This window comes from Mercurialis annua, linkage group LG1-X (assembly GCF_937616625.2).
Source record: "Mercurialis annua linkage group LG1-X, ddMerAnnu1.2, whole genome shotgun sequence".
Lineage (NCBI taxonomy): Eukaryota > Viridiplantae > Streptophyta > Magnoliopsida > Malpighiales > Euphorbiaceae > Mercurialis > Mercurialis annua.
The window spans coordinates 69,207,263-69,229,943 of record NC_065570.1 but is presented as its reverse complement, the minus strand read 5'-3'; the positions used below and the strand labels follow the sequence as shown (position 1 = coordinate 69,229,943).

The following is a 22,681-nucleotide window of genomic DNA, read 5'->3' as shown; positions in this document are numbered from 1 at the left end:
TATCTATATATTATTTGTCCCAACACTTTTATAGTCCATCAATACAAAGCTTTTATGATAAATTCACTTGAAAAACATGATATGTATACTTGGAGCAATATATATTATGTATTGACCCCTTGTAATATTTGTTGAAGCTTAGCTACAACCACACTATATAGTATAATTTTAATAAGATGATACATTAAATTACAGCATCTAACATGGAGGCATGTCCGGTGGCGGTGGCAGCAACCTTGATTCGTCACTTTCGCCATCGCTTACAATGAAAACAGTGTCCATACCCCAAGTCATATGCCTATCTAGATGACAGTGCAGAAACCAAACTCCTGTAACACCAAAAGAAAAGATATTTAAACAATTTAAAATCATAACATTTGTCATAATCATTTGAAATAATTACTATCACTGCCTAAAATTAGATTCAATTAATATGTTTTTTATGTATTTAAAAAATATATATTTTTTCTAACATTTAGGTATTAGAAACTGAAACATCTTAGTGAAATTAAATTTTCTGGGATGGGCAATAGTTTTTAAAATTCAAAAATAAAACAATAATTTTGAATTGATATTAGAGGTGATAGTAATATTTTCAAAAAAATTGGTAACTCTATTTGATGAAATATTTCTTGTTTTATTGAGAAGGACAAAATTATCAATTTAAATGGAGAATAATTTTATGGGTAGGGATTTTCCCACTCCATCTCTTAATAACCGCACTCCAAAATTCTCTAACTACACTAATATACCCTCTTCACTTATACTATAAACTGAAGTACATAATTGGTAATGTACCAACCACCTCATCCTTTTTTTTATTGAAAAGAATAATAATCTGATTACTATTTTTTTGAACAATAATTTTGTATTATTGCTAATTTTTTTATCACATCAATTTTTAAGTTTTACTAACTTGTCTGATTTCATAAAAAAATTATAAAAGTCAGATAATTTATTTATAATAAAATATTTTGACTAAAGATTTCAGTTTTTTCATATCTAATTAAATTCAGGTATATTTTAATCTAGAAGTTCTGTAACTATAAATAATAGTCTTCATATTAATTAAATTTAATACTAAATATAATAATATCAAAACCACTTAAATTAAATTTTAGAATAAATAATATCATTTAAATAAAATACACTTAACTACTAAATATATTTGTATAAAGTATATAATGATTTTTTTCAAATAGTTTTTATAATATATTTCTTTTTCGTTATTAGATAACTTTTTGTAAATGAATAGTTTTATAAAACTTTGGAATAAGCACAATGAAAAAAAAATTGTATTGAAAAGTTAATTGTATAAAAGGCAAGGATTTGTTTTTGAATTAAAAAAGGCAAGGGTATAAATTTTGGAAAATATTACAATAGGTAAAAATAGCATTTTAAAAAAACAATATTTATTAGGTCACATTGCAAATTTATAGCCTTTCTTTAAACAAAGAGGGTATATAAGTCTAATTGAAAGATTTTGGAGTGCGGTTATTAAGACATGGAGTGGGAAAATTGCTACCCTAATTTTATCAAGAAAATGTCAAATTACTTTATCAGTTAAAATTTTTACGGCCTTTATCAATTACGATCAAACGTTTTTATAATTATATTCCAAATTGAAAGATATATTGTAATTATCTCATTGAAACTTTATTTTTCTTACATGACATACCACATATTGTCCTAATCGAACACTTTTAAAGACCGGACAAACCGGTTCAACAATAATCAACTGGACAATATATAGTGTGCGCCACGGAAGTAAAATTAAGTTTCAATTCAAAAATAAATATATTCTAATAAATATTCCGATTTAAAATATAATTATAAAAACTAAAAAGTTTAGTTCAAATTTACAAAGGACATAAATATCTAGATTTAAAAAGTGATTTCAGGCATTTTTTACTGAAGAAATAACAAGTTTAGTAATAGTAAATAATTAATTACCAGGATTGTGTGCAGTAAATCTGATGGCTGCCCAGCCCAAAATGGGAACAGATACTGTATTTCTGAAAGGAGGATCAACAAGATTATAATTCTGAGGATCTGTATTCTCATCAAAATTACCAAAACCCCGTCCAACAACATAAAAACTAAAGCCATGAAGATGCATAGGATGATCAAGACCACCAAGCAAACTCGTTCCTTGAAAAACAAGTTCCACTTCTGAATTATATCGCACAACCTTCACCTGAGTATCTCTTCTCGGAATTTGTAAAACCAACGGCAAAAACGGTTCTGTAAAATTAAATAACAGCGGCGGTTCACTTGGAAACCTGTATCCAAACACCCCAGGAATATGATAGTAGTAAGCTTCAAGCACGTCAATGGGTGGCAGCTCAAAGCTTATATTGTTCATACTCGCAGCTAAAACGGTACCGTTTGGACCCTCGCATGGACGATTTCCAGGGCAAGGAAACGTGTTAAGGGAGACAGTTGATAATATATTTGCTGTGACACGTGTCGGAACATCAACAGGATGTTCTTCAGACGCTAAACTCCTGAGGCTATCAAAAGAGTTATAGGCGGCGGTTGTGTCGTTAAAATCAGGAAGTAGAGGTAACAACGGAGATGAAGACGGAGTAGTGTGTTCTCCGACGTCGTATTGGACTATAGCGGTGGTTGTTGTGTTGTCGAAGTCGACGAGAGGGTTACTAGTGTAAGATCTGGCGGCCATGTAATAAGTGTCGTCGGGGTTTTGATCGGCGTGTAATAAAACGTCTAGGGTTTGTCCCGGAGCTATTGCTAAGTAACCATTTGTTGATGGCTTAGTGTAAGCGGCGTCTGCTCCGACGATTGTGAGTTTGTGATTTGCAATGGCGAAGAATAGAATATCATTCAGTGCTGCATTCACCATTCGGAGTAGATATGTCTTTTCTCTCTCCACTAACAGCCTGAATGTCCCTGCAGTAAATTATGAGATAATCGAATTATTTTTGACTCATGCAATAAAACTTCCAATTTCAGTGAAAGTAATAAAAATAAATATTACAAAAATGACATTTTCAATGTATGAGAGTGTTTGATACCTGATTCTGAGCAAGGCATCAAGTCACCAGGCTGACCATTAATAGTAAAAGAATCAGACACATTAGGGGTTCCTCCTGATCTAACAAAATCCTCATACACTTCATGAATATTTCTCTTCCACCATTCTCCTATAATAAATTTGCCTTTTTAAATTAGCATACATTTCAGAAAACCCGGGTTCAATATCAATCGACTTTGAAATTCTCATATTTTAACAATTTAACTTCAATTTGACCAACAACGGAGAGGAGACTAAATAAATTTAGAAGAAAAATTATTTAACTATCCAACGAAAAAAATGTGCTAATTTAAATTTTTCTATATTATTTAAAGTTAATATTCATTTTTTAAATAAAGTATATAGTTTGATAATTTAGACGTAAATAAAATATGTTAATATTCTATTTTTGTTATCCACATAAATAAAAATTCACATGGAATCACTTAGTGACATGCTATTGTTGATAAAATAAAAATTTGATTACTAAAAAATAAAAATTTAAAAGTCGATTATTATTCTATGTAACCACAAAAAATTTAACTAGCGAAAACTCCATCAAGTATAAATGAAAATGAAAATCATTTGATATTTTTATAGTGAAGATCAATTGTTACCTAAAATGATAGGCACTTCAGCATAAGGTTGTGGAAAAGGATATGAAGTTCCTGGTTTAGGGTAAATAAAAATAGCACCATGAACCTCAGCTCGCCACCACTCGCTGTGAGCATGCCACCATAAGGTCCCTTCCTCCCCGGAAAATATCACCTTCTGCCTGAACGTTGCTCCAGGCTGAATCGGGCATTGCGTAATGTATTCAGGACCGTCGGACCATGGATTTCTAGGTTGTTTCACTCCGTGCCTGTAAAATATAGAACCTAAGTATATGATTATTATAAAATTGATAAATATAACAATTTAGTAATTTTACATTTTGAGTCAATTATATTCAAGCTAGATGATGAACCAAAATATAAATATGGATCTATACAATTCGGTATCTTAAGTTATTTTTATAATGAAATAGTCCTTGAAAAAGTTCGTATACCAGTGAATGGTAATATTATATCTGCCCTGGTTTTCGACTGTGACAAAGATTGTTTCACCCTTATGAACTTGTAAAGTGGGTCCTGGAAATTGTCCATTTACAGTCAGGATGTTCTTTGTGTGGCATAATCTAGTATATGTAGCTTCTTTCACCTACAAAACACAAGAATTAATTTATCAACTAATTAGCTCAACTGAATTTAAATAAAATTTACAATTACATATATAAATTAACATATTTTATGAAAATTAAAATATAATTATGATGGTTTCGCACACTAAACGCTACAACTAGAGGCGGAACCACCTTAAGCATGGGTAAGCTTTTAACCTGTGCCATCGTCTTTTGGAAGTTTTCAAAAAAAAAAAGCGGAATAAAGGCTAGATGAAAGTTAAACCCGGGCTGCCGGAAGAATAAAACTGAACTAAATGATCAGATAAAATTTAGCCGGAATTGAAAAAAATTCTAGTTATGCCACCGGCTACGACATCAAAGAGTGACGGCGAGTGATCAGAAAATGGGTGCATTTGTTACCTTGAAATGATAATTAGTAGAAGCTGATGAGTAATGGAGGGTGGTCAGTAAGAGTACTAGAAACCCTAAGAGTTGGGAGATGGACATTATTATATATTTTAAAACTTAGCTTCTTCATTTCAAAATGAGTTTTGGTGATGAATTTATAGGTGTTAAATTATGAATTAGTTGGTATCCACCAAAGCAGGAATTGATCTTTGATTATTTATAGGAATAAGATGTTTTGAGACGCAAGGATACCAAAAAGGAATACGTTATGAGAACACTCCCAAATACATATTTGGCTCAGTTTTAACTTTTTACTGCTTTTGAGAAAGGTTGTGAAAAACTTTTACTACTAATAAAATAAAATTCCGTTCGGGGAACAAAGGTTTAAAGTGATAAACCAAGCATGTGAAAGTGAAAGTACTCCATTATCTTTTAAATTAAGGCTTCATCATTTGAAAAATACCTCATCTCTTTTATATTTTTCATTTACAGGCAAACTTCTAAAATCATAAATTTTAATTCTTTTTTTAATTTTTAATTTCAATTGTAGGCATTTGTTTTAATTGAAATGAAAAAAAGTTTAAAAATGCCCATCGTATTTGGAATTTTGATGATAAAAAGGCAAATAGAAATAATATGAATAAATGGCGACAATTGCAAATGATTGTTGAAAAATGGATACAATTATTTTTTTATTATATCCTTCTTAAATTTTATTTTAGCAATTTAAGTTGAATAAAGTTAAATATGCCCTTCTTATTTAAACAATTATTTTTTATTTATTTAAAATTCATTTAGTAACTTTATATTTTAAATTTTGTGGAAGAAATTATGGTTATCAAACGAATATCCATTTACAAATAATTAAAGTGAATTCTATTGGTATATAATTAATGCCTAATTTTTACATATCTATTATTCAATAGGTCATCGTAGTAGACGCCAATTTATATGAATTCGATTTCCATGGGTAATAAAAAAATCAATTAAATTAACTTAATTTTAATGACATACCTAAGACTAAATTTAAATTTTTGTAGCTAATTGATGCCTGCAAGTAATAAAAGCCCTGAGTTTGAAAAGAGAGATCATTTTTTTCCTATGTACTATAGGTGTTAATTTTATGGTAAATACAAAAGGAAAATATGATATAAATATCAATTATATTTTCTCGATCTCTTTTTTGGGTTAGGCACATTTAATGAGTTTTAGTAATCGTGTTGTAATAAACGTTTATTTTGCCCCTCAGATGAAATGACAAAAAGTAGCTGAAGTATATATGTATAATTAGAGCTGAAGTTACATAATATTATCGGATAATTTGGACTTAAAAGAATAAAATGAATTATAATATTAAAATTTAATGTGCTTTTTTAAAACTACAAAATTGACCTTAATTGACTTTCTATATTAAATCCAAAAGGTAAAATAAACTTTTGTTAAATATTGTTGGATTACACAAACGAAAGGAATTTATTTTTGCTTTTCTAACAAATTTTACTAGAAGTATGATAAATGGCACGACACTAATAGATGAAAAGCTAAGTTTGAAATCTCTCCAATTTCTTGAATTTCCATGATATACACAAATCCTATACGTTCAAATTAACTGGTTTAATAGCATGTAAGAAAATAATTTATTTATTTTAATTTTTCTATCAATGAATTATTTTTTGACTAGTTCGATGACTTATATATGACTTCAAATTTTGGTCAGACTAGTAAAATTGGTCAAACTCTAATCTGATTGAATCTCTAATGTCAGTTCCGTATGTACCAATTTTCGATTAAGTCGCTCCAATCAACTGGTTGACAGGTTGAGTCTAATTTTAAGAAGGCTTAATACTAAAATTTTCTAGAAAAGTAAAATTAAGGTCTAATTATTTAAAAAAAACCTCAATTTTGAATTTTTTTCGTTTATATTCTGACCTTGTAAAAAAGTCATTTGTATCCAACTTTAAATTTTTAAGGTTTCATCTCTATCCAAAAAAAAACTATAATTGACAATTTAATGAATTAAAGGATGAAAACAATTAAAAACATTTAAATAAAATGTTATATCATACGTCTAATTAGTATATAAATAAAAATTAAAGGATTAGTTTAAATTTTTTTTCAAGTGAAAAAAGGTAATTTTAGTACTTTTGGGTAGAGATGAAACCTAAAAACCCAAAATTGGGTACAAATGACTTTTTTTACAAGGTCAGAATATAAACGAAAAAAATTAAAGGTGAACTTTTTTAAGTAATTCAGTCTAAAATTAAACTAAGTTATTCAGTTAACTTACTTAAACGATAAAAATATAATCATATCTGGCCTAGATGAAATGAGACATTAGGTGAATTTGTTTAGTATTTTTTTTTGTAACAAGACTTATTTTTGTCATACTATTTCCAAAAATATGCTCGTTTATTTTTTTATAAAATTTTATAAAAATATATTTTTGATCATTGGTAAAATTTAGTAAATTATTGGTAGATTTTTAATAAATGTTTGGTAGATTTTTAGTAGATCTTCATAGTTTTGTTTGTCAAAAAATAAAAATAAAAAGTATTTTTACAAAAAAAAATCAAAATATATATACAGTGTAATTCTCCTCTTCTCTATTAGATAGTAAATAGAAAGAGATTATACCTTAAACAATTAAAAATATAAAAATTATATATCTTTTTTTTTGAAATCTTATTTATCATTTTTGTTTGTACTAATTATTATTAAAGAGTCTAATTAATTTTTAAATAAAAATTACGACACCTATCACTAAAAGGAGAATAGACTTAGTCCATCACATCATCCGTGGACTAACCCTATCCCATAATGATACGTCATTAAAATGATGACAATCTTGTAATATTACTATTCAAATATGTAAATAAATAATAAATAAATGTACAAAATTTTCATCATTTTAATGACGTATCATTGTGGGATATGTTTAGTCTACATATAACATGGTGAACTGATTTTATCTAAAAAATTATCTATTAAAAGACCTGAGCTCATATAAATATGAGACCTTTTAAATTTAACTTTTCTAATTACTAAGAGGTATAGTCAATTTTTAAAATAAAATTATAACATATATCATTAAAAGATGTAGTATATATATATATATATATATATATATATATATATTAAAAATATTGTTATAATATTTATTTATTTTATAAATATGGGCCCTCTAACACTTGGATCCTAGATATAAGCTTTAGCGGCCTATGTTTTAGACAGAGTATGAATATAATAAATGATTAATAATTATGAATAAATAAAAACAAAAATGCTCAAGTAAATTTTAAAAGAATTAACCATAGTCAAACCACAATTTATTATTCACCAAACAAAACTAATTAAACTAATTGAATTAATTAAAAAGATTAACCGCTTTTAGTCAAAGATTACACCAATTTATCAGGTTTGACTAACTGAATTATAACTCCCGATGAATCAATAAACTATAGGTGTTTCGTTCATGAAATAGGTATAGAATAGAATAACTATTCCATATTAAATAGTTATTGCTCACTTTAGTTCATGAAAATAGTAATTTTATGGAATTACTATTTTATAATTTTATGAAATAACTGTTTCTTTTAAAAAGTAAAGAATAACGTTTTCATTTTCCATGAAATCACTCTATTCTATACTATTTTATTTCATGAACCAAATATGGCCGTAGTATTTTTTTTATCAAAGGCTACAATTTTCATTGATGAGAATGAAAATTTCATAAATGAATATTTCTTCAACACAATGAAAAAACTATTCTACAATAATGATGAAAGTTGTTAATACAGTTATCGAATAGGGCTTTTCAAACCATCTAAAGGTTACCCAAATATATAAATGGTTCAAATTGAAAATAAAATCTTGAAACCGCTTGATTCTTGAACTTTTAATCTTTTCAAGTATCATCTTCAACATAAATCCATAATTTATCTCCCAATTTTTAGATTTATAAGAATATGAATCTATAGTGCGAACGGAGGCTAAAAATTCTTGAGCGATCTAAAACATCGGATCAGAGAGATGCGGAAAAACCTTAAAATGTTATTCAAACCAAATAAATCCAAACAAACACTTTGAAAAAGACTTATTGAAATAAAAAAAGTAAATTTACAATTAATAGTACTATGAGCGGAGAGAAGATGATTTTCCGGTTAATTGGAAGTATCATCTTCTCATCTTCAAAAAGATAAAAAAAGAAAAAAGTTTTTTTATTTTTGTGTTGTGGACAGCATATTATTAAGAACGTGTGATTAAACACACAAATGATAAGAAAATAACCCCTAATGATGATGTTGAAGAGGTTTAAGTTAAAATGAATGCTCAGCTACTCCTAATCCTATTGAAGATTGGAAAACAATGCTCTATATCAATGACAAATTGTATATTTTGTTCAACAGAAATGCTAAGAGACAGTTAAGCTGGTCCACTTACTCCATTTATAATACTCTACGCCTGCTATGCTATTTTAGAAGGTCGGTAGATGGTGGAATATTATCAGTATCGTAAAAGTCCTTTGAAAATTTACATTATACCATTTAAGTTCCTTATCTTTTTTCTCAATTCACACCGTAGTTCAGTTTTAGAAAATTATAGTGCTTTACCCCATTCTTTTTATGATTAATTTCCACTATAGTTTTTGTTAACTAGCTCTAAAAGTATTTGATCGTTGATGTAATGTAATTAATTAATAATACATGGCATATCCTTAATTAATTGTTTTGTTGACTAAGTGTTGGGGGTTGCTCAACGGTCAACACACAACCCACAAATGACAAATCCAACAATGTTTTGATCTATTTTTATGTATTTTTTTATTTTTTTTTGAGAAATTATAAAAAGAGAGATTCACTTTATATTTCTGTTTCCACTTTAAGAATTATCATGCACGTATATGAGGCTAGTTTTAAAAAAGTTGTTCACGAAATACCTCTTTATATATGTATATATATAAACATTTTGGATGATATGGCATCAAAATTAACTATATTACTTTGAAAAAGAAGTCTCCTTTCGGCTTTCAATTATTTCTTGTTTTTACACCTAACCTAACCAAACTTTGAGGAATTAGACTTGATGTCTTTTTTTCTCATTTCTTCATCCTATTAAGTAAACATTGTTTAGGAAAGAAAAATAGGAGCCGGCATTTAATTTCTCTAATTGCATAATCTGATGCTAATTAAGCGTTAGGCTACTACTCTTAAATGGAATGTGGATGCTTGTGCACTTGGGAAACCAGGACTTGTGGGCAGTAATTTAAAACCGAACCGATGAACCAGTGTAGCTATTGATACAACCGGTTATATTAAATAAAAAATAGACATATTTATATATTTCTAGAATAAACTAACATATCCCTTAAAAAAAAGAATAAACTAACATAGTTAAATTTTGGTGTTGTTTTTAATTTTTTTATTTAAATTAGAAGCTAAATTTTATAATTATGAAAAATAAACTTTACCAATTAAGAAGTTCAGTGGAGGATCTGAGATTTTTTTTCTTCTCAATTTAGACTTAAACTTCATCTAATCCTGAATTTAATATATACATACCCCTACATTTAAAACAATTATCTCTTTTTTTAAGAAAAAATTTAATCTCAGTCGAGGCTGGAGTCTACCATATACTAAGGATATATTCCCCTTGAAAAGTTAGTACAAATTTTTTAATGAAATAAAATAGATTTGCAACGAAATTACCAAATTTAAATACAAATTTAAATTTTTAAACTTTTTAAATAAATTTAGTAAAAAAATTTGGCACTTTAACAATCCAAAGCACATATGTTTAGGGGCAGTATCGGTTGGTTCGGTTCGGTTATGAATCAGCAGAAACCGACTGCATAAATTTTTTGTGTGGTCGATCGAATCATAGTTTTTTTAACCAAACAACAAAAAATCCTGAAATTTTTGGTCGGTTCGGTTTGGACTTATTTCCGAAATTAAATAAAAATCTTAAGATTTTAGGCAAAATAACAAAAAAAGACCCAAAATTTAGACTAAAGTCAAAAAAATCCTTGTGAATTTTGAAAAGTTCGGTTCTTAATAAATATTTGCATATAAATGGCCTTTTAACTATTGTTTTTATATACTCTTAGTCCTTTTTGGCATGAAACGACATTGTTTCATGTCAATCAAAACGACAACGTTTCTTATAATTCCGTCCACAAAACACCATGTGTGCATAAAATAAATATTTAAAAGACTATTTAAATGCAAATATTTGTTAATGACCGTTAAATAAAAAGTAATAGTATAAATTTTTTTATGATGGTAGCCTTATTTTTAACATATATTTTACTCTAAAATAAAAGTATTATTTTAAAAAAAAAAATAGTTCTTAGATTTATCCTAAAACACGTACATAAAAATCTAACTGACAAATGAATTGAAAAATTATACACTACATAGTATCACTTTAATAAGTAACTACAGAAATGCCCTACTGATCTTAGGCAGAATTGATTTTTTATATATACAGAAGAAAAGAAAAAGGATTTGTTACATTTAAAATTAAGAATGCATAACAATTATTAAGACAAAGCACACGGAGGCATATGAGGAGGAGGAGGGCGGATTGAAGTTTGATCGGTGGGACCATTTTTCACGATGAGCACAGTGTCCATACCCCAGCTTGAGTGACGCTCCAAATGGCAGTGTATAAACCATACTCCTGAAAATCTCACATTTATTAATGAATATGTGTCACAAGTATTCCGTTTTTGTAAATATTTACAAAAATATCCCTAGTTTGAAAAGTTATTAATTTGTTCACTTTTTCTTTATAGAAAAAACTTATTTATTACTTCAAAAATTTATAAAAATACTCCGCTTTTTGAAAATCTGTTCTAGAAACCGTTTAAAAATATATTTTTTGAAATGGTTTGAAGTATTATGAAACCTTTTAAAACAGTTTAAAAACGGTTGCAAATTATTTTTTAAAAAGCCGTTTGAAACCATTAAAAATCCATTTAGTAACTATTTAAGAAACAGTTTCTAAAACGATTTCAAACTGTGTTTTTCAGAAATCGTCAGAAACTATTTTAAAAAAGGGTTAATATAAAAAAATATCACGAATTTTACATGTTTTTTCATTTTAATCATGAAGTTTAATTTTTGTCATTTTCATGCACGAACTACCACTTGTTCCCAAATTCATACACGGCGCTGAGGTGGCACTAATTTATTGGTGTAAAATGACATCTACCTCATCGAATTACACCAATGGAGCCGTAACACCTCAGCACCATATATAAATTTGAGAAAAAGTGGTAGTTCATGCATGAAAATGATAAAATTTAAACTTTGTGATTAAAATGAAAAAACATGTAAAGTTCATGATTTTTTTTGACATTATCCCTTTAAAAAATAAAACATGTTGAAATATGACTAAAAACTTGCAATTATAAAAATTTAATATTGACAAATATTTTTTTGGGTATTTTTATATAAATCCCTTTACCGGCCATCATTTCGATTAATTAGTGGTTAATCATAGCAATTTGGTATCGTTATAATCTTTACGATTTGCAAGGCTATAGCCTATAGTGCATAAATATCAAACTTATACATTTAATTTTTAAATAATATCATTCATATATAGTTCAATGGCTTAATCATCTAAAAATGTTTTACCTTTTTATTTATGACTCAAACTTTTGAAATTGTCAATTTTAGCCTATTCCTCAATTCAGTTTAAATTATGGCCATTTGTTCAAATCGAAATGAAACTTTTTTAAATATGCCATTCACTTTGGTACAAACTCATTTGATATTTTTTGTTCATTTTGAGCTTCAAAAGTTCTTTTTTTTTACTCAACCACTAAAACAGTAGAAAATTAGAGATTGAAATTTAATGTCGTTTTTTATTTTATTTTTTTAGGAGTCGAATTTTTGCTAAATAATTAGTATGGAATAAGCTATATATAAACAATAGTTGAATTGAGGTTTAATCATTCAAAAACATTTTTGACTGTTTTCGTTATGATTTCACCTTTTAGAATTTTCAATGTTAGCCTTTATAATTTTCATTTTCAATTATAGTCATATGTTCAAATTGGAATAGAAAGATGTTCTAACATAAAATAATATGAAGGGTATATTTGAATTTTTTTCTACTCCAATTTAAATAAATTGCTATAAATAAAATTAAAATTGAGACATTGGCTAAAATTTAGGATTTTGAAAGTTGAGATCATAAATAAAAAAAGTCGATGAGATATTTTTTAATTATTAAACCAATAATTAATTGTAAGGGAGGAAATTAAAGATATAGATTACATACACACATACCCGGATTATCAGCATAAAATCTGATGGCAGCCCAACCATTCTTAGGAACACCAATTGTATTAACTTCTGGAGGATCAATTAAATTATAGTTTAAAGGATCACTAACATTATCAAAATTGCCTTTATTCCCTCCAACATAAAAGAAGCTGAACCCATGAAGATGCATTGGATGATTTTCAGCAACCAATAGATTAGTCCCTTGGAAAACTATTTCTATTGATTCATTATAATTCACCATTATCACATTTCTCCCTTGTTTTGTATATAATGTGATATCATCCACATTTCCACTGAAATTAAAGTACATCGACGGCTTTTCAGGAAAATCTGTGGTGAAAATATTACTTATATTCCTGCAAATAAAAATTAAATGTCTTAAAGATACATTAGGTTTATGTCAATGTATCTCTATTTATATATTATGCATGCATTTTTTATTTTTTTTTGATAATTTGAGAGGGAGAGCGCTTGTGAAAGGAATCGAACCCACGACCTAGCAGTTTACTGCTTAGCGCTTATACCATTTGAGTTATAGCTCATTGGTTATGCATGCATTTATAATTGGTGTAATTGTAAAACAAATCATAATTTGAGTCGTGTTTTGCAATTTAAAAATTTAAATCAAGAACTATATTAAACTAATAATAATTTGTAAATATATATATATATATTTTTTAAACAAATTAATAGATAATTTGTCAATTATCAATAACTTTTTCTCCAATTATGGACTCAATAATCATAAAAATAAGGTAAGATAGATTATCTACCCAAAATTTTAACGTTTTTAACAAATATACCACGATCTATAAATTTTGTCAGTTTGGTCGATCATCTTTAAAATTTTGCCAAATATTGGAGCAGATATGGCGCGATGTTGTGTATGCTATGTAGGATAAATTTTGTACATGCAGACGAACAACATTGAGCCACATCAGCTCAAAACGAGTCATGAGTATATTTGACTAAAAGATCGAAATGATGATGGATCAAACTGACAAGATTTCAAAGTCGTGATATATTTAGCAAAAATACTAAATTTGTGGGTAGATAGGTTCATTTTACTTAAAAATAAATTAAAGGATTCAAATATAATTTATTTCTATCAATTAAATTCTTTATTTGTTCTATTTGTTGTTTGCATATAATTGACACAAATTATAAAATTGTTGTACCCAATTGGTATAATTTTGTTCATAACATATTTATTAATCTTATCATAATTTTGAATATACTAATTCATTTTGTCTAAAATTTATTATTTTCACGGGGAAAATTGTTAGAGAGAGAGACGGTCGATATTTGCTAGGGAGAAAAGATTTGGGATCACAGAATACGATACCGGTAATAAGCTTCAAGAATCGACGTAGAAGGGTAGTCGAAGCTGATATTGTTTAAGCTTGCTGATAGTCTATCTCCATTAGTTGATCCTGAGCATGATGCATTAGGGCAAGGCAAAAGGTTAACAGATATTGTAATGTATATTTGCTTAGTAATATTTTTGGGTACATTAATAGGGTAATTTTTGGTCGCCAAAGCCCTTAATTTATTGGTAAATAATGCTGCAGCATCAGAATCGTTGTGAGCAGGTAAATTCGGAAATGGAATAACTGAGGGAATTGTGTAATTGAATTTTTTAGAATTGTGATATTGAAGAATTGCTGTAGTGGTAGTGTTGTCGAATGGTGCAATTGTATCAGAAAAAGGAGAACTTGCAATGTAGTAGTAGCTAGGAGGTTGATTTGCTGTCACCAAAACATCCATTGTTTGCCCTGGAATTATCGTTATGTATTCGACCGTTATTGGCTTTACGTATGCACCGTCTGTTCCGACTATTGTGAGATTGTGTTGTGCAATTCCGAAGAACATTTCTTCGTTTAGTATCGCATTGATGATGCGGAGGAGGTAAGTCCTGCCGTATTTCACTTTCAACCGATACGTTGTTTCTGCAACATGAATTCAGAATCCATTAATTGTTGTTTTGTCTAGTGATAAAGTGAGATCATAATCTTACTAATATCTCAAAAATAAATTTGATTTAAAAGAGAAAGAAAGTTTATATTGATTTACTTACCATTGGAGCAATCGTATAAATCTCCAGGCTGTCCATTAATTGTAAAGGCATCTGAGACATTAGGGTCTGCACCACTCGCCAGGGCTTCTGTAATCACATCCATCACATCGGCCTTATACCATGATGCTGCCCAATAATTATAAAACCAATTAATTAAATAAAGTTGTCAAAGAAATACTAATACGATATAGTAATTAAATAAGCAAATGCATAGATAAATAAATAAGTACACATACCAAGAACTATGGTTTTTTGTGCATGAGGTTTAGTAGGATATGGGTAACCCGAGCCGCTTTGAGGGTAAACAATGATGGCACCATGGACTGTGGCTCGAGACCAGTCGCTATGAGCATGCCACCAAAGGGTTCCTTCTTCTGAACTGAAATTAATCTCTTGGCTGAAACTTGTTCCTGCTGATATCGGGCACTGTGTAATATTTTCAGGACCGTCTGACCATGGATTTCTCGGTTGTTTAACTCCATGCCTGAAATATACTTATATAGCTTTGCAAATTATTAGTAGTGACGGAGCCGGGATTTTAACATGGGAAGGACCAAAATGCAATATGTAATATAGGAAGTAGACAATTTTATGGGGGTTAAACTGTAAAAAATTACAAAAATTGGTGCACAATTTTAAAAAATTTAAAAATTTAGAGGGGGCAATGACATCTCCTCCCTCCATCATTGATTACTATCTTTCAGGTTTTTTCAGAATTTGACATGATAATTAAGAATACAATCAAAAATATAAAAGATATAATTCCGTATTACATGTTAATTTTATGATAAATTGGTCCATTTTTAGAGAAAAAACTATAAAATTTTCTATAATAAAATATAGCAAAATATACATTTTTATAAAAACTAGTTTCGCATTACGTGCTATGCACGTGGCTCGTAACGTAACTCGTCAATGTACATATTAGTAAATTTATTATACTTATATCAATTTTTTATTTACAATTAATATTAAATTAGTTAAGAATTTTTGTAAAAGTAAATATAATATATTCGGTTATTAAATTTTTTTCCATACTGAATTTATTCTTCTTTTGGTTTTATAATAACCATAATTAAATAATCAACTTAATTTTATTAATAATATTTTTAAAAATAATTAGATAGAAATTTAAATAATAATATATTGACCAAATACAATATTTTAATTTTGTAGTTAAATCAAACTAAAAATAGGTATTCCTATTAATTTGGAGACAATTTATCTATTTTTTACAAACTAAAACCTAAATTGGAGATAATTTAGCTACATATTCTAATTAGGACTTTAATTACAATAGTGATTAATTAAATAACTAATTAGTTAATGACTATAAAATCTTTATTTAGTAATAAACTGAAAAAGATTATTCAGTAAATTTGTCTGTCCCCCCTCCCATCCGTGCTTTTATATATAGTATAGATATAGATATAGATATAGATAGATAGATAATTTCTTAAACTGTATAATTTTAAATTCAATTATGAACTAATTTATCATAAAAATAAATTAAAATATTAAAATATTTTATTTTATTAATTATTTTAGTAATAAAATTTAATTTAGTTCTTGGTAATATCTTTTATTATATTTAGATTATGATTTGATATTAAATGTATAAATTTATATAATTATTTTTATTTTATTATGGTAATAAATAAAATTTAAATATAGATTTTATATAATAAAAAATCTAAATTATAATTTATTAATAGCTCCTCCAAATATTTTTATCTAGGTCCGCCACTGAATATGTGGCAACCAAATTTTACCCTTTTTTTGCCGGCAAACTTGTCGTGTTTGTATAATTTAGCTAAAAACTCTCTTCTAAAATAAAATTCCACCTTCGTGTCAAATTTTCAGGGAAAAATAAACAAAAAATGATTGTCGCTTGACAATATCGGACTGCCACGTATGTATTTTGGGCAAAAAACATCCGTTAAAATACTTAATAACTAAAATGAAACAAATCAAAGTTCGATCATTAAAACAATAGTTTGGCTACCTTGAAAATCAATTAACGCTGTGCTCTATAGCTAGCATGTAAAATTCCATTTTTATCCATAAGAAAGTTAATTCCTAACTTAATCCCAAGAATGAGTTGGGAAAAATAGAATTACCAGTGAATAGTGACACCATATTTGGCTTGGTTATGAACAGTAAAAAACACTGTATCACCTTTGTAAACATGAATTTCGGGCCCTGGGAAGCTATCATTTACAGTCAGTATGCTCTTTGTGCTGCACAGCCTTGTATAATTCGTTTCCTTCACCTGCAATCAACCCCATAAAAACTTTAATTTTACAAAAGTAAATCATACTAGTATATCAATTAAATTTATAATTCTAATTTAAATTACATATTGGAATAAGAGGGACTGAGTGTGAGTGTGTAACTTGCAATGTAAAACATCTTAACATTTATTTCAAATTAAGTATCTAAAATGTATAAAAAAGAAAACAAAAATGTATATTATGTGAGGGATGAAATAACAAGACAAATTCTAAGAAGGAACTATAAAATGAACTTACAACAAAATCATAGTAATGAGTGGCACCACGAGCCGTGCCAAAAAGCAAACAAGCAAAAAACATATACCCTCCAAAACATTGGTTCCAACCCATTTTTCGTTCCGTTTGTTAGTATTTTTACACTTGTGTAAATTTGATTTAATAGCTTCAAATTTGGGTTCTATTTATAAGCAATTTACAATGAATTGAGTGCCTAACTTGGATACTCTTGCATATGTTTTACACGCAAAATTAACTAATATATATTTAGAGTATCTAAATTATCATTTTTTTTGTATTTTGATGATTGGATTTTAATTTGTTTTATTTTGATTTATAAATTTTAATTTTGTTTTAACATAAATTTTCTTGCCAAAATGCGTACAAGCCAGATTTTGCCACATGGCGATCATTTTTGCTTGTATGTTTAAAAAAATTGTCACCTATACATAATTTTATTTTATTTTTGATTTTGTAGACATTAGGTCTCCTCCATTATAAAAACGGTCAAAGATGTCAAGTCAAACCGATAAAAAAATGAATTACTTTAAATAAAAATAAATGAAACCATTTAAAAAAAATTAATGTAAAAAAATAAAGAAAAAATCTAACATAGCAGCACTAAGGCGCATGGAGTACACACACTTTATTTCCATTAGAGGGACCTAATGTCTACAAAATTAAAGTGTAAAAATTCATTCTTAGCAAATAAAATGGGAGGAATTTAATGTCTACTAAATTAAAGTGTAGAAACTCAATCTTAACAAATGAAAATGGAGGGATCTAATTAAAAAAATGTGATAATTTAAGGATCCAAATATGTGTTACATCAAAATATTTTAGTGATTAATTTTTCTTTTTACTGATGGAATATATTCTCGCTATAGTTGAATTTTGTTGTAGGAAACTTTTTCTTCAGTTTTACATTTTTGATAAATTATTTCAAAGTAAAATAGTTAATTTTATTGTTTTGTAACCAACATTTTACTATTTAAAATGTCTTAATAGTTCTCTTTTAGCTCTAGTCCTATATATCTATGTTGATTTTTCATAATTAGGACTCTATTTTTATCTAAATGAAGTGTTTTGTTTTATACCTAATTAATAAAATTATTCTCATCTAGGCTAGGTTCTTTTTCTACAAACGGATGGTATGGCATTTTAGACATTGTCCTAAAATCTATCATAATATAAAGTACAAATTTCCTTTCTGTTACGTTTTCCTCGTTTTGGTTAAATTTTCTAAGATTGCCAATGTTTTATTAACCTTTTTAAAGTTAATTCGTCCTCATTAATTCTTCAAAATGTTAATAGAAATTAACTAATTGAATTAAGCTTTATAGGCTTTTATTACAACACTTTGGATCTCCATATCCTATAGTTTAGTGAATGTCTAGGACACGCCAAACTGAAATTTCTTCGTTTAATCTAAAGTTGAGCATGCGCACTTAAATATTTGACATATTACACGTTTTCTCATTTTAATCACGCAGTTTAAATTTTCTCATTTTCATGCACGAACTACCACTTTTTTCCAAATTCATGCACGGTGCTGAGGGGGCACTCATTCATTAGTGTAAAAGAACCTCCACCTCAGCGAATTACACTCGTGACACCTCAGCACCGTGCATGAATTTGAGAAAAAGTTGTAGTTCGTGTATGAAAATGAGAAAATTTAAACTACGTGATTAAAATGAGAAAACGTGTAAAATTGGTGAATTTTTATGACATTAATCCTAAATATTTATTGCAAATTAAATTATATGTAACTATCTTGAATATTTTTTAATTTTAAAATAAAATTGTGCAGTAACATTCGACAAAAGTTTGAAGTCTCCTCATTCTTTTATATTGCTAATAGAAGAAAAAGTTAACATGCGTTGAAATTCTTATCAAAGATCGGGAGCATAAAAGATCTATGAACCCATTGTAGATAAAAAAAAATTCGGACAGCGGAAAAAACGATAAAAAGCTGGGGAGTTTAATGATAATTTTTTAAGAGAATACGTCCGGGTGACGAGCTATTAACTCATTTGAAAAAAAAAATCAAAGAATTTGATCCACGCATAATGATAAAGTTATAAAATTGAATTTAATTACCGTAAATAATCCATACAAATTTAAAAGAATTGCGGTATAATTTTGAAAAATCAAACAAATCTCACTGTTTTAAAAGTTTATGAATCAATTTATTCACTTATATGGTTTGATAAAGACAGTGCGCAAAATTAAAACTCCATAGCCTTTAAAGCATTTTCTAACACTTTTAGAGAAAAAAAAAATACTTTTACCACTTTTAAACACCACTTCAAATACTTATAAGATTAATTTATTAATTACTAATTAATTACAGCTAAACCTTATAAAATCCTAACCCTGGTCTAAATACTACATAAAACACTGTAACCCACAATAATATAATCATAGCTTGCAACAAAATCTCAAAATTGCATTCAAATTTAACTAACGAATTAATCAAATAAGTAATTTAGTTATCCCCAGCTATTTGAAGATTTATATTGAACTTTTAATCCGGATCGGCTGAAAACGAGCCAATAACTTGAAATGGTACTTGTGAAGATCCAAACTAGTTCATATAACATCGTATAAGTATTCTATTACACATTAACAAATTAAATTCAATTCAATTACTTGTTGTTATGTTTTTTGTTCATGACCCGTGGATTTTCAATTTTGACTTTAATTCCAATTTTTTATTTTATATATCCATTATATGATTTTTGCTGATCGTTTTTAAACTTGTTTTGTCATATTTTTGCTTGAAAAAATGACATAAAATAAAAAAAATAAAATTTTGTCCAGACCGTCCCGAGATGGCGCTAAGATCATGGCGCCATTTCATTCAATTTTTTTTTATTTTTGTGCTTCGTCCCTAATTTAATCCCGAGTCGATTCAAGATTAGTCCAATATTTCATGCGATCATAAGTGAATTTTCATATTTGCAGTTGTTATATTTGTCTGTAATTACATACGACTTGCATATCATAAATCTGATAAAATTGAGGTATATAGTATTTCTTACCTTATATGATAAAATTGTGGTTCGGTACGGTTCGTTTAAAACCGAATTTGATTACTTTTTTATTTTTTTTATTAAAAATAATTCAAATATTAAATAATTTGAGTCTAATAGACTCCCAATTATGTGTAAATAACAATTTTTAATCCATATATCAACAATAATTGAGATATAAAGATAAAAAACATATAAATATAAATAGATACATATATTGTTTTTTTAAAAATATATATTTTATATTAAATTTCGGTAATTCAGTCTTTTTGGATTTTTGATTTTCAAAACACCCAAAACAAACCGAACACCGAACACCAAACTTTACCTAAAGTAGAAACCGAACCAAATCATTTTCACCAAAAATCGAACCGAACAGCAAAATTTAGTTTGATTTGGTTCAATTTTTTTAGTCTGGTTCAATTTTTACTCAGCGTTGTGTAGGATTCATAATTACAGCCCGAACTTAAATATTTACTAATAATATAATGAAAAGAAAATGGAAAATTGATGCTAAATTATCAAAAGTAACATTAAATCCAATATTTTCATATTGAATAAAGAGTCAACGCGCCCCCTAAACTTGTACACGGGATCATCTAACTCAATTTACATTTTTTTTGAGCAATTAACTTCAAATAATCCCATAATTTATATTTTTATTTCAAAAAATTAATTTAAGATAATTATATCAAAACAATTAGGGAAGTATCTAATTACTTTTTTACATCCCTCACCTCCGATTTATATTTTACGCGTTTTAAAAGAATTATGAGGTTATTTGACCCCAAAATGAAGAGTTTTAGAATTAGTTGGTCAAAAAACTATAAATTGGGTTAGATGACCTTGGGTCACAAGTTTAGGGAGCGCGTTGACCATTTGTTCTTTTTATAAGGGTCAACGCGCCTCCTGAACTTGTGACACATGGTCATTTAACTCAATATTTACTTATTAGAGCAATTAACCCCAAAATTCTTTATTTTTGGGTCAAATAACCCCATAATTTATATTTTTATTGCAAAAAATAAGTTTAGGATAATTTTCTCGCAACAATTTAGGAACTTTTTAATTTTTATTTCGCATCCCTCACCTCCAATTTGTACTTTACGTGTTTTTAAAATACAATTATGGGGTTATGTGATCCAAAAATGAAGAGTTTTGGGATTAGTTGCTCAACAAATAAAAACTGGGTTAAATGATCCTATGTCACAAGTTTAAGGGGGTGCGTTGACTCTTTGTTCATTTATTAAATAAGATATTGAACAAAGGATCACTTTACCCCCCGAACTTGGCGCAAAGTATCAAAAACGTCCAAATTAGCGAAACCGGATCACTTTTACCCCGAACTTGGCAAAACCGTTTCAAAAACACCCCTATGCTGATGTGGCACCCTAATTGGAGAGTGAGATTCTAAATACTCATTAATTCTAATTAAATACTCATTAATCATACTAAAATACTAATCTTAATTAATTCAGGGGCTTTTATGAACCTTTTTCAAAAAAAATTGATTTTTTTTTTACAATTTCCGGCGAGGAGGAGATCCTCCTCGCCGGAACCTGCTGCTCGTCTCAGACGAGCATGTCGGTGCTCGTCCGAGACGAGCAGAACCTTGCTCGTCTGAGACGAGCAAGGATGTGCTCGTCTGAGACGAGCAGATCTGTGCTCGTCTCAGACGAGCACAAATCTGCTCGTCTAAGACGAGCACAGATCTGCTCGTCTCAGACGAGCAGGTTCGTGCTCGTCTGAGACGAGCAGGTCTCTGCTCGTCTCAGACGAGCAGGTTCTTGCTCGTCTCAGACGAGCAGGTGCTTGCTCGTCTCAGACGAGCAAGAACGGAGGAGCTGCTGCCGGCAGCTCCTCTGAGACCCATGGGTCAATTTTTTGACCCATGGGTCTGATTTAATGTTTAAATTTTTTTAATTTTTTTATTAAAAAATATAATTTTTGGGGATTAATTTGGAATATAAGTAAAAGTTGGAGGATTAATTTGTAATTTTAAGTTTGAAATTAAAAGGATGAAATTGTTATTTTTTTAAATTATTAGGTATTAATTTAAAATGTTTAAAAAAAATTAGGACTATTTTAAACTTTTTTCAATCAAAAACCACCTTAGAAAACCAAAACCCCTATTAAAACCGGAGAGTGAGGTACACTCTCT

General features: G+C 28.2%; 2 protein-coding genes across 2 annotated transcripts; both read right to left on the bottom strand.

Moving 5' to 3' along the window:
* On the bottom strand, positions 1-4,710 carry LOC126681320 (laccase-15-like). Its single transcript, XM_050376862.2, has 6 exons — positions 4,617-4,710; positions 4,083-4,234; positions 3,652-3,896; positions 3,036-3,164; positions 1,954-2,910; positions 1-329 (listed from the first exon to the last, which is right to left on the bottom strand). The coding sequence occupies exons 1-6, from the start codon at positions 4,701-4,703 to the stop codon at positions 199-201; spliced, it is 1,701 nt and encodes a 566-aa protein (XP_050232819.1). The 5' UTR covers positions 4,704-4,710; the 3' UTR covers positions 1-198.
* Positions 4,711-10,974: 6,264 nt separating this feature from the next.
* On the bottom strand, positions 10,975-17,619 carry LOC126681313 (laccase-14-like). The gene is made up of 7 exons (XM_050376850.2): positions 17,507-17,619; positions 17,096-17,247; positions 15,212-15,459; positions 14,976-15,101; positions 14,244-14,847; positions 12,902-13,254; positions 10,975-11,282 (listed from the first exon to the last, which is right to left on the bottom strand). Exons 1-7 carry the CDS (start codon positions 17,597-17,599, stop codon positions 11,143-11,145), a joined length of 1,716 nt encoding a protein of 571 aa, XP_050232807.1. The 5' UTR covers positions 17,600-17,619; the 3' UTR covers positions 10,975-11,142.
* Positions 17,620-22,681: the final 5,062 nt, after the last annotated feature.

Coding starts and splice junctions, on each gene's coding strand:
- LOC126681313 (XM_050376850.2), bottom strand. CDS start 17,599: ATGGGTTGGAACCAATGTTTTGGAGGGTATATGTTTTTTGCTTGTTTG. Junction 15,102..15,211: donor ACAAAAAACCATAGTTCTTG/GTATGTGTACTT, acceptor ATTATTGGGCAG/CATCATGGTATAAGGCCGAT. Junction 14,848..14,975: donor TTTATACGATTGCTCCAATG/GTAAGTAAATCA, acceptor TTCATGTTGCAG/AAACAACGTATCGGTTGAAA.
- LOC126681320 (XM_050376862.2), bottom strand. CDS start 4,703: ATGTCCATCTCCCAACTCTTAGGGTTTCTAGTACTCTTACTGACCACC. Junction 3,897..4,082: donor TATAATATTACCATTCACTG/GTATACGAACTT, acceptor TATATTTTACAG/GCACGGAGTGAAACAACCTA. Junction 2,911..3,035: donor GATGCCTTGCTCAGAATCAG/GTATCAAACACT, acceptor AATTTACTGCAG/GGACATTCAGGCTGTTAGTG.